Source organism: Salvia hispanica, chromosome 5 (genome assembly GCF_023119035.1).
Source record: "Salvia hispanica cultivar TCC Black 2014 chromosome 5, UniMelb_Shisp_WGS_1.0, whole genome shotgun sequence".
NCBI classification, from domain to species: Eukaryota; Viridiplantae; Streptophyta; class Magnoliopsida; order Lamiales; family Lamiaceae; genus Salvia; species Salvia hispanica.
Genome location: NC_062969.1, coordinates 663,463 through 676,664, shown reverse-complemented (window position 1 = coordinate 676,664; position 13,202 = coordinate 663,463). Strand labels below are relative to the sequence as shown.

Genomic DNA, 13,202 nt, shown 5'->3' with positions numbered 1-13,202 from the left:
AATTTGATTCTTGTTTTAAATGGAGTTACACTGTAGCGTATATATGAATTTAATATAATATTACAAAAAGTAGATAGCACCAAACGCGTTGAAAAGTATTCCAAGAAATGTAATGAAAAGTTGGTTGAAAAAATTGGTAGGACATGAATTCTACTTTTAAAATATTAGTTTTATAATAAAATGTGAGTGAGAATAAGTTTGTGGAATATGAGATCCACTATCAAAAATGGTAAAAATGATATGACAAATTTTGTGGGTCTGACGGAATTAATAGAAAAATGTGACAAAATTTCAGGAACGGGTGGAGTAGATAACACTAAACGCGTTGTCAATTCTTTTGATGCATCTTTTCCTTTGACTTTTTCAGTCTTACTCCCTACGTCTCGCAAATATTGTATCACTTTGACTAAAAACGGGTTTTTAAAGATGTAACAAAAAGTGCGTTGAAAAAATTTGTGGAATGTGGATCCTACTTTTATATATTAGTTTTATACGTGAGTATGAATGAGTAGTAGAATATGAGATTCATTACAAAAAAAAAGTAAAAAATGAAATGAGACAAATTTTGTGAAACGAATGTAAACAAAAAAATAGGGCAATCTTCGTGGGACAGAGGGAATAATTTATAATTTCAGTGGATTTTATTTGAATATGTGACCCTTGTGGTCTTGGCAAAGATTTCCCCTTTGAAATACTAGTTGCTTTTGGTAGTTTGAAATACTAGTTGCTTTTGGTAGTTAGAATTTTTTATACACAATATTGAGTTATTGAAATACTAGTTGCTTTTGGTAGTTTGAAATACTAGATGCTTTTGGTAGTTAGAATTTTTTATTTACACACAATGTTGAGTTATTGGTAGTTAGAATTTTTTATACACAATGTTGAGTTATGGTCTTATGGTGATCAATGGCAAAGTCAACATTTCAACTGTATTCTGCCTGCGCAATATAATGTTATAGTTATACTACTAGTATCTTTTATTTCAACCCCACTAATATAGATTATGTGCATATTACTAGATTTATCATTGTTCGCGCAGAAGTGTACTCCCTCTTAACTACTTATATGTCACATGCAGTTTTTCATTTCGGTCCGTTAGTCCTATATTAATGTTCTATTTCTTTTTCTTTATATTATTTTTGGCATTCCACTTATATATTCTCACTCACATTCTATTAGAGTGAGTTGTAAATCTAGTACCTAGAAAATGGGATTTGTATCTTCTTAGTACCCAACATTTATAAAATCATATTTTCAGTCAAAAAGTTTCATTATTCTCAAATTCAGTCTTGATTTTTAATATTTTGCTCTTCATACATTGGAGGATTTATTTGTAAATTTAGCTTGATTTGAGGACCAAATTTGTAATTTTTAAATATTTCTGAACTTCTTTTGTGATTTTTTAAAGACTAAAAATCTTTGTGGTAATATTAGAATTAACTACTAAAATGGTCCATGGACTATGTTTATCTCGCCCATAGTCTCTGGATTTTAAAAATATCAATAGACATCCCTGAACTAAGGGTTTATCTCAAAAATAGTCATTTTGGCTTTTTTTTAACCGAAAATGCCCTTTTAGGGTGCTGGACAATTTGGTCTTTTTATACTTTTAACTTTTTAAATATGATATTATTTCAGTGACGTACTAAATCTGATATTACTTCAAAATTATCATTGTTCTTTATTTTCAAAATCTGATATTAGTTTGAGTAAATATTGGTAATTAGACTTCTTCATATTGGTAATGTATCTACACCCAATGTTCAATCAAATAAGCTTATCACTTTGTTAGTTTATAGGTTCACAAGAGATGAAAGTTTAAAGACTAATTTTATCAAATTATGACGAGTATTTAACAGTCTACACCACAATTCCAAAGACTAATCAAGATGCACTATTCTCACTAAATTCAAGACCCACCACTTCATTTCCAATTCTATTTTTTGAATTTATAAAAGTTGTATAGATAACTATACTGTAGTCTAGACTAATCAAATTATTGTCCTTTATCTTCTAGTCATTTTCTATGTAACAGCAATTTATATGATTTGTGATATAAACATTCTATTATGGCTAAAATATATCAGAAAAAATAAAAGTGCTACTTATACCAGCACAAGAGTAACATTAGAGTATGGTTGCAGATTTAAAATGTTGAGTCAAACTCGTATTATCTCCACTCTTTTCCAAACATGTAATTAATATAGAATTAGAATTAGAATTAGAATTTGATTGGGCAACAATATCTTTAATTTTTTCGTATATCCACTCGAGGTGCTTTGGTACCAGATGAATCATCCTATGTCATATAAGTATGTTATAAATGACTACACTCCGATTCCGATACTCTATATTCAGTTAGTTTAATTTCTTTCTCCATTAAAAGGGAGGGTTTGGTGAGAAGTGAAGTAAGCACTATCATTTTCTTTATTTCTAATTCATATCATAGTTACAAAATGTCTGTTGATGGAAAAGATACTACTACATTTTCGTTGAAAGTGATAGTTGATAAAGAGAGAAACAAGGTTCTTTTTGCAACAGCTGACTCCGATTTCGTAGACATTTTGTTGAGCTTCTTGACTTTGCCTTTGGGAAGAATTCTCAAATTGTTGAAGCAGCATTATGGAGATGAGCTGCCTTCCATTGGAAGCTTAACCACCTTGTACCATAGTTTATCGAATCTCGATAGATTCCATTTTGTGACGAATGGTGCTAAGCAGATTCTGCTCAATCCAACCACTTCATTTGAAGATCAATACAAAATGCTGAAACTTGATATTACTGTTTCTCATCCTGCTAAATATTTCTATTGTTCAGCAATTGTACTTACAATTCTACTTATAATCGTGCTGTAAGCATGTACTATGATTGTGTCCACTGCAAAAATTGTGCGTTTATTCCGATGGCAATTGAAGAAGCTGAGAGAGAGTCTATCTCTGCTGGTTTTAGTGAGGGAGTCTGGACTATACAAAGAGAAGCTTTCACAATCCTTGATGATCTCCAAATATTTCCTAATGAGACTGGCCTCGTACAAATCATGAACCTTCTTGACGTCACAGATGCGCATAAGGTGGAAGCAATCCAAGTGGATCTCGGGTTCAATGAGGTGATTCTTGCTACTCTATATAATCTCAATCTTCTCATAACATTTCTTATCACTTTTAGTTCAGTGATTTTTTTGGGGTAATATTTTTAGATTATGAAGTTGTTGAAGGCATCCTTGACGTTGCCAACTCCATTGTCGGATGTCATATTAAACAAAACAACACCCATGGATTATTCAACAAGTATTCCATTGAATGAAATATCAAAGGAAGAAAACCCCAACACTAGCAATGTCAGATTGAAATTGGTGATGCAAAAATCAAGTGGAAAGTTGTTATATGCTCAAGCTAAGAAAGATTTTGTCGAGTTTCTGTTTAGTTTCTTCAACATCCCTTTAGGAGGAGCCGAGCACCTCATGGGAGGTAAGGCTTGTGTTAAGGCCATCGACAACTTGTATCGAAGCACATCTGAATTTGTAAGTGAAGAGTATTTCACGGCCACAGATGTCAAAAAGAGGCTAATGAATCCAGAATTGCCTCATTGTTGTATCTCTAAAAACCAGATCTTTCCTCTTGTTGAAGAATGCTTGCCTGATTACCACACTGCTCATCTCGAAATGTCCTCTTCTCGTAAGTTTCCCAAAGGGAAAGGGTGTTATCTTGAGGGACCAACAACTTATCACGTGACGGATGATTTAACTGTGACGCCTTTTTGTACTGTCTCTGTCTTTTCGAGTCTCCATAGCCTGAAGATCCCAATATCTGACGTCGAAGAAAGGGAGATGCAAATTGGATTCAAAGAGGTGATACTCCAATTTGAATTTTATTCATCTTTGATTAACATGATGTGTTTTCTGTATATGATGAGACGAAATTTGTTAATTTGTGCAGGGTTTGAGCATACTGAAAGCCTCTCTTACATCCACTTCTGCTCTCACTGATGCTCTGCTCACTCAGATTCCCAACAAAAAAATAAAAAGAGAAGTCTGAAAGCATCGCAAGAATTGTGACATTATCGAAGTTTAGTTCTTATTTTGCTTGTTAACTTTTGTTTTCGAATGCTGTTCAACGGATTATGGTGGATCAATCTTGTTTCAATCCAACTTCATATTCAGTTATATTTGATCACATAGAAAAGTACTCCATATAAGTAGAAGATAAAATGCTAAAAAATCAAGCACCATAGCTTACTAGTAGAGTGGTAAAAACCAAGAAACCACAGTTGTTAGGTAATACTACAAAGCTAATTAGATTACTATTGAAATCGTGGGATAAAAGTATCCCTTAAAACAAATAACAAACTAAAGGTACTAATATAAGCCAAAAATGATTGAAATCAAGAACCACAACTATTAGTACAAGCAAACAAGTTTACTTACATAGGCAGTAAAACCATTTAAATCTGGGATCAAACTCAGTGCTCTGTCTTTGGTTGCTTGATGGATATATTATTGAGCAAGGCATCAGAGAGAGCAGAAGTAGATGTAGGAGAGGCTTTCAGTATGCTCAAACCCTGCACCAATAAACTTCGTCACAACATCTAATCACACTAAGAAAGAAATCACACAGATTTCATATTACATTACCTCTTTCAGCCCGGTTCGCATTTCCACTTCTTTGACATCAGATACATGGATTTTCTGCTTATTGAGATTGGAATGGATTGAGAAAATACAGAATGGTTGAACAGTTAGATCATCTGTGATCTGATAAGTTTGCGGTCCTTTAAGATAACACCCCTTGCCATTAGGAAACTTAGATGAAGTCCGTGAGACAACCATGAGCATGGTTCGATTAGCTTTTTTCATATCAGGGCTCTTGAAATAGTTGCAGTCTATAAGATCAGCTGTCCTCCGATACAAGTTGTCTATAGCCTTAAGACATGTGTTTCCGGCTAGAAGATGCTCAACTCCTAGTGGGATATTGAGGAAACTAGATAGAAAATCTACAAACATCCACTTCTGCTCTCGCTAATGCTTTGTTCAATTCCATGCCAATCAAACATCCAAAGAGGGAGAACTCTGAATGTGTGTAATGTTTCTGAAAATTGTTTAATGCTACAACTTTTAGTATTGATAACTATCTATGGTGCTTGGTTTTTGTTCAACTTATTGCCCTTTATCTTCTATTCATTTACTATGTAACTGAAATTGTATGATTCCTTCATTGTTGATATAACATTCTATTATGGGAGTGAAAAAGGGAATGTACACATAGATCTATCAGGAAAACAAAACAATTTCATTAAAACAGTTTAGATGTCAATAAAATCAAACAAGATCACTTATATAAGCAGTAAAACAATTGAAATCTGTGATCAAACATTGAGTTCTGCGTTCGCTTGTTTGATCGATGTGTGATTGAGAAAAGCATCGGAGAGAGCAGAAGTCGATGTGAGAGAGGCTTTCAGTATGCTCAAACCCTGCACCAATTAACAAACTTTGTCTCAAGAGTCTGAAATGTAAATATATACAGACAGAAAACATACGTATGTTACTGATACAAGCGAGAAATTACAACGATATCATACTACATTACCTCTTTCAGTCCAATCTGCAGCTCCACTTCTCTGACGTCATCATATAATACGATTTTCTGCTTATTGAGACTAGAAAGGATCGAAACAATACAAAAGGGTGTCACAGTTAGATCATCCGCCACATGATATGTTCGCGGTCCTTTCAGATAATGACCCTTGCCGTTAGGAAACTTAGCAGACGAAACCATGAGGCTTGCCTATACGTATCAGGCAAGGGTTCTTCAGTTAGGGGAAGCATGTGGTTATCGGAAATACAACCATGGGTCACATTAGGCTTCATTAGCATATCTTTTGTGTTTGCGGTCATGAAATACTCATCATCAATTAGGTCAGTTATGCTTCGATACAAGTTGCTTATAGCCTTAAAACAAGTCCTACCGGCAAGAAGATGTTCAACTCCTCCCAACGGAACACATAAAAAGCTAAATAGAAAATCTACAAAATCATCCTTCGCTTGAGCATACAATAACTTACCGGTGGATATTTGTGTCACGACTTTCAAAATCATCTTCTTAGAGTCAGAAGCTTGACCATTCTCAATCTGGTTAAATGAGGTCTCACATTCAAATCTAGCGGTCAAGTTTGTCTGTCTTGATTTGTTAAGTATGACATCCGACAATGGAGTTTGGGAGATCAAAGATGCCTTTAACAGATACATCATCTAACAAAGAATAAAGGAGGAGTAAGTGAACAATAGTAATTTAAAAAGATATGTTGATAGAGAATCAAGTATCACCTCACTAAAACCAAGTCACATCCCTTGCCTCAGCCTTATCCGCATCTGTAATGCCAAGTACGCTGATGATTCCTAAGAGTCCCATCTCATTCGGCAGCATGATCAGATCATCCGATCTTATGAAAGAAGTTGTATTTTTGGTGAAAACTCCGTGTCCGGAAGTAGCTTGACATACTTTATCATCTACTATTCCTATCATCTCATGACGACATTCAGAAATATTGCACGTGTCAACATTATCGTAGTACACACTCACCCTAGGAAACATATTAGACTTATTGTGGCGTCCACAACAAAATTATCTAGTCGGGTGAAAGTCAGCAATGTCGAGTTTCAGCCATTTGTATTCATCTTCAATAGAACTTATGGGGTCGAGCAGAGTCTGCTTAGCACCCTCTGTCCAGAAATGGGAGCTATCAAGTTTTACTAAGCTGTGATACAAACTGCTTAAGCTTCCAATGCTAACCGTCTCATCGTCCTCATAGTGATTGTTGAGGACTTTCTATATTCTTCCTAACGGCAGAGTTAAGAAGCTTAACAAAATGTCTGCGAAAAGGCTGTCAACTTCCGCAAAGAGTACCTTAGTTTTCTGTCTATTGATCATCACTTTCAGTGAGAACTCCCCTTCTTTACCATCACACATTTTGGAGCTCCTACCAATTAAGAAACTGCAAAGCAAAATATAACTAAATTGTACTCCCTCCGTCCCATTAAATATGCAACATTTTGGAATCGGCACAGGTTTTTATGTAGTGTTGTTTTGTGAGTTAATGAAGAGAGAGTATTACAATAGTTAATGGGACAAACTAAAAAGGAAAACGTTTCATTTCTAATGAGACAGAGGAAAAATTACAATTTCTTAAATCTCGTGCCGAAGAAAATGGAATCACTTACAAGGGAAGGAAGTAGCTATACCTTAATATACATTGTTTGTAATGTTATGATGATATTATCCTAAACAATTTTTTCTTAAATTCCAACATTAAATCCAAACATGAATTTGATATCATTGCAACGAGTGCTAAATTCACTCCAAGAAGCAAACCCTAATTTTGAAGTTGGCCAAACCTCCCAACAAACAAACATAATACAGTAATTAAGTAATTGATAAGCAATTAAACAAGAGACTAATAGGTCAAGAAGTACCTGTTTTCCAATCTGTTAAAAGTTGGGGATTTTCACAAAAAGCCTGACTTTCAAATCAACACATAATAAAACATGTTTGGGAAAAATAATTCTGAAGAACAATGTTTTATTTCAGTTTTCCATATAAATTTATTTTTTAATGTAGAGGGAGAAATATGTTTTATTTAAATGTACAATAAATAAGATAAATTAAAAATGAAAGATGGGTAGAATGTGATTGGATCTGAAATAAAATTTATTGTAACAATATCTTTTTTCATACAAAATTAATAATTGAATTTTGTTTTTAGCTCTATTATATTAACTTTAAGTTTTATATTACTACTATTTTAAATTAATTCATTTATGTTATGTATATTTAGTATTTGCGAATAATTAAAAACAAGAATTTAAATTTAAATTTGGCCGCTTTATTTATTTTTTTAATGAAAACTCGATTTTTTAATTTATTACTACTATTTTTCATGAAAAAGTAGACTGCACAAAATTATTCTTTAGCCCTACTAGTATTATTTAGGAAATTGGCGTTTAATATCACGAAACTTTTAAAAAGTTGGTTTTTTCCCACGAACTTTAAAATTGGTAAATAATATCACGAACTTTACCTCCAGTTTGTTTTTTCCCACGAATGAAAAAGTTCACACAAATAATATTGATACGGATTTGTTTTCATAATTTCTCGACAACAATTTTAAGAGCTTCAAATTTTTCAATCTTTGAAGATAGTTTTTCTTGAAGCACACCCTCCAAAATTGTTCTTCAATATATTAAAATAACAAGAATTTTTCATTTGTGGGAAAAAACAAGCTGGGGTAAAGTTCGTGATATTATTTGCCAATTTTAAAATTCATGGGAAAAAATCAACTTTTTGAAAGTTTCGTGATATTAGATGTCAATATCGAATTTGGGACATTAACTCCTGGTTTATTATTCTCTTGAGTGAATACAGAAGGCCATCTCGGAAATTAGAGAGACTAAACTCTTCCTCTTCCTCTTCCTCCATACAAATAAAAGGGAGTGAATGCACTTTCCTATTTCATTTACATATTTCAAAATCTGTATTTTCTTGCTTGTGTAGAAAAATGTCGAATGCTAAAAAGGATGACAAGTTTTCATTGAAAGCTGTGGTGAATATGAAGAAACGAAAGGTTCTATTTGCAGAAGTAGACAGTGCATTTGCAGATGTGCTGCTGAGCTTCCTAACTTTGCCATTGGGAACTATTGTCAAAATCTTGAAGAAGCGCAGTAAAGATTTAGATCTACACATTGGAAGCTTGACCAGTTTGTACACTGGTTTAGCAAATCTCGACAGTGACCGTTTCTTGACGGAAGGTGCTAAGTCGGTTCTGCTGCATCCACGAAGCTCATCCGGTGACGAACGTCAAACACTAAAGCTCGATATTAGTGATTATCCACCGTTGGAATATTTCAATTGTTCCAAGAAATGCATCTCTTATGTTGGAGTTCGAAGCATGATCATGTATTATGACGTTGGTTACTGCGTATACTGCCGTCAAAAAATGGAAAAAGTAGTTCAAAGCGAAACTCGCACTGTTCCTTGTGATGATGAAGTTTACTTGAAGAAGAAAACATCTTCTTTTCTTATCACTGATGATCTGCGTATAATGCCTAATTCTGGTCTATTGCAAATTTCAAGCTTACTTGGCGATGCAGACTTGGTTGAGGCCGAGACGATGACCGTTAGCTTTGGATTATCTGAGGTAAGTTTTGATCTTATTTTTGTTTATTTTCTCCTGTTCCTTGTAGTCACTATCTCCAGTTCTTACCCTTTGAATTAGGTCATGGATTTGCTCCTGTATTCGTTGCTTTCGATCAATCCATTGTCCGTTGCCATACTCAGTGCAAAAATAGAATTTACAAAGGCAACTGAATTCACTACTTATGCATCGGACAACTGCATGATGGGTTTGAAATTGATCGTGCAAAAGTCCACGAGCAAGCTTCTGTATGCTGAAGCTGAGGAAGATTTCGTAGACTTTCTGTTTAGCTTCCTTGTAATCCCACTAGGTGGAGTCGAGTCCCTTTTGTGGAGTAACTCTTATGTTAAGGCTATTGACAACTTGCATAAGAGTACAACTGATCTTATCCGCGAAAAGTATTTCAAGTCTTCCGATACCAAAAATAGGTTATTAAAGCCCAACATACCTCATGGTTATAAATCCAAAAATCACATTTTACCCCTAACTGAAGATCAGTTGCCTATTGTCAATGGGAGTGTCAATTGGCTTGCCCCTTCAACCAAGTTTCCGAAAGGGCAAGGGAGTTATCTTGTAGGACCAAGGACTTATAAGGTGACAGATGATTTAACCGTCACACCTTTTTGTACTCTCTCTATCCTTGAGACTCTGGTTAAGATGAAAATCCCAGTTTCTGATGTTGAAGAATTGAAGCTGGATATCGGAACAAATAAGGTAACATGCATTGCAGTTTTTGTGTATCTTTTCAATGTGTATTTTGATGTTGAGACATAAGTTGTTGCAGGGTTTGAGCATTCTCAGAGCTTCTCTTACATCAAAATGTGCTCTCACCGACGCTCTGCTCACTCCAATATTGAAAGCAAGACAAAAGAAACAAAAAGTGTGAGTCTGTTTCTGCTGTGAGACAGTTGATGGCTTATGTTACTCACTAATGATCTTTGCCTTTTTCATTTCTGTCGACACTTTGGATTTCAGCAAGTTTTTGTTAACTTTATTATGAACCAGTCAGTTTATTTGTTTGATCTAGAACTTTTTGTACCTATCCTCTTTCATTGAATCAAGATTCTACCTTTTTTTTATTGTTTTATATACTTGGTCCATTGTGCAACCAATGATCATTGACTATTGGGAACTAGAATCACAAAAAAAAAAAACAGAAACATCCATCTTATTAATAGATTTGCATTGATAGAATCACCAAAAAATTTCTACTTTTATAGTAGTTGTTAAATCTTAAATTTGGTACAAGTCATCAGTGTTTCACATGCTCTATTACACCAGAATGAGAGAATAAAATGATACATTTCCTTCCTTTATCTTGCCACAAATGATGCGTTTCCTTACCACGTGAGAATTAAAAAGGTGTTCTTTACTAATGGAGTAAGAAAGAATGAAGTTGTTTTTTTTGCTAAAAATGAAATGACTTACTTATAGTAAGATTAATAAAAAGGATTTGACTTACTTATATTCGGGCGGATGTAGTATCTTGTAACTAAGTATTAAAGGATTCAAAAATAGTCTCCACAGTTGCATACACTTGTTTTGTATTGTTAGTTTTGTTGGCAAAATTGTGTTTTAGACCATATTAGACAGACGCATAGAAGACCAATTGTTAGTGGTTGGAAAAGAGAAAAAAAAATTACTGCCAAACAATTGGTTTGATAAAATGGAAACGAAATGTCAAAGAGTATATAAATACGGTGATGAGAGTGTTGATTCATAAGTAATGAATGGGATGGAAAAAAAATAGTATGTGGTTCATGATAATTCTAATAAATGAATGAATGAAATTAAGGGATATGGATGGACTAATTAGTTACTCTTTCGGATGTATATGTATTTAATTCTCTTATAATTTGTATTTTATATTTTAATAAAATGAAATTAATGTTGGAATAAAAATAATTAAACTTGATTTTTGTAGTAAAATTATCTTGATATCATAAATATTATTATGTAGAATTATCTAGAATTAGGGGAGTGAAATATCTAGATATTTTGGTAGAATTAACTAGAGATAGAATTCTCTAGAATATAGATATTTAAAATATAAAAATATTAAGTAGGAGAATATCTAGATATTTAGGGAGAATAGTCTAGATTAATAGATATTATATAATAAATATCTAGATTTTTATAGATAAAAATCTAGATATTTATAATATAAAATTATGAAGTAGATGATTCTAGAATAGGAAGGATGTCTATAAATATGAGAAAGTTGTAACATTTTGTATAAGTTGAAAAGTTGAGAAAGTTTGAAGAAATTGAGTGTTCCTTTCTTTCCCACTCTACATATTCCATCCATTCTCCTCTCAAATATTTCCTCCAAACTAAGTTACTCCTCCAACATATATCGTATATATTTCCAACAATTAAGTGAAAAATAGACATAAGCCAACAATTTAAATTAGTAATCACTTCTAAATCGTGTCTATACATGTTCCATTAGTATCAAGGCAGTTATGTGTTTTCTAATTTTTAGTCACATCGATTAGCACCTCTACGGATTAAAACTGGTACATAAAATGATCGATTGTGTGACCCTTTTTTCTTGTTTGGAAATATAAATTGAACATATTAATTGTTTCAAACTTTTGGTCTCTCTAAACAATAGGCCATGGAAGGAAGAATTGGTGGAGACTATTAATCTTGGTTTAGTAATTTCTTGCTAGAATGCAGAAGGCCATGTTAGAAACTAGAGAGACAAAACTCTTCGTTAACTTCTTCCACATAAATAAAAGGGTGTTGTCTTTTCTGGTCACTGATGATCTTCAAATAATGCCTAATGCTGGCCTCTCAGAAGTTGCTAGTGTTCTTGGTGATATCGACATTGATGAGGCTGAGACGATGAACGTTACCTTTGGATTACACGAGGTGAGTCTTGATCCTATTTTGTTTATTTTCTTTTATTATTCATGTGTTCACTTTTCTATGTTTACCATCCTCTCAGAAGTTGCTAGTGTTCTTGGTGATATCGACATTGATGAGGCTGAGACGATGAACGTTACCTTTGGATTACACGAGGTGAGTCTTGATCCTATTTTGTTTATTTTCTTTTATTATTCATGTGATCTAAATTAGGTCATGAAGTTGTGCGCGTTGTCGTTCATGTCCATGAACCCGTTGTCCGTTCTCATATTTGATGCGAAGCTAGAATATAACAAAGGAACTGAATTCATCACTGCATATGCATCCAACTCCAACTCCAAAACGATGAATTTGAAATTGATGGTGCAAAAGTCCATGAACAAGCTACTGTATGCCGAAGCTGAGGGAGTTTCTATTTAGTTTCTTCATAATCCCACTAGGTGGAGTCGAGTCCCTTTTGTCGCGTAACTCTAATGTTAAGGCTATCGACAACTTGTATAAGAGTGTAGAAGATCTTATTCATGACGATTATTTCAAGAGGCCTGGTGCCAAAAATAGTCTATTGAAGCCCAACGTACCTCATGGTTATATTTTCAACTACTACGTCTCCCCCTCACTGAAGATTGGTTGTCTGAGGCATATCGAAATATTGGCAAATGGTGGAATCCTTCAACAAAATTCCCCAACGGGCAAGGGGTTATCTTAAAAGACCAAGAACTTATAAGGTGACTGATGATTTAATTGTGACACCTTTTTGCATTGCTTCCTTTCTTGCAACTCTTAACGAGAAAAAAGTCCGATTGTCTGATGTTGAAAGAGTGGAGCTGCGAATCGGATTGAAAGAGGTACTACTATTGCAATTTGCAATCTTTTGTATGTTCTTTCAGTATATTTTGATGATGAGACATAAGCTGCTGTTGTTGCAGGGTTTAAACATACTGAAAGCGTCGCTTACATCAAAACATGCTCTCACCGATGCTCTGCTCTCTCAAACAGTTACCAGAAAACCAAAGACAGAACAAGTGTGACTATGTTGGCTTATGTTTTTAGCTTTGGTGTATGCATTTTCTTGTTTTTAGTAGTGTTCTTTGCCTTTTCATTTATTTTGAATTGTTGTTAATGTATCCATTTCATCAACTATCAAAATG

At 33.9% G+C, this 13,202-nt stretch overlaps 1 protein-coding gene across 1 annotated transcript; it reads left to right on the top strand.

Moving 5' to 3' along the window:
• Positions 1–8,547: 8,547 nt before the first annotated feature.
• On the top strand, positions 8,548–10,069 carry LOC125188087. The gene is made up of 3 exons (XM_048084825.1): positions 8,548–9,186; positions 9,265–9,897; positions 9,968–10,069. The coding sequence occupies exons 1-3, from the start codon at positions 8,548–8,550 to the stop codon at positions 10,067–10,069; spliced, it is 1,374 nt and encodes a 457-aa protein (XP_047940782.1).
• The last annotated feature ends 3,133 nt before the right edge of the window (positions 10,070–13,202 follow it).

Bases quoted from the DNA above. Each gene is read 5' to 3' on its own strand.
- LOC125188087 (XM_048084825.1), top strand. From the start codon at position 8,548: ATGTCGAATGCTAAAAAGGATGACAAGTTTTCATTGAAAGCTGTGGTG. The intron at 9,187-9,264 runs GTAAGTTTTGAT...CCTTTGAATTAG, and splicing joins TTAGCTTTGGATTATCTGAG to GTCATGGATTTGCTCCTGTA. The intron at 9,898-9,967 runs GTAACATGCATT...AAGTTGTTGCAG, and splicing joins TGGATATCGGAACAAATAAG to GGTTTGAGCATTCTCAGAGC.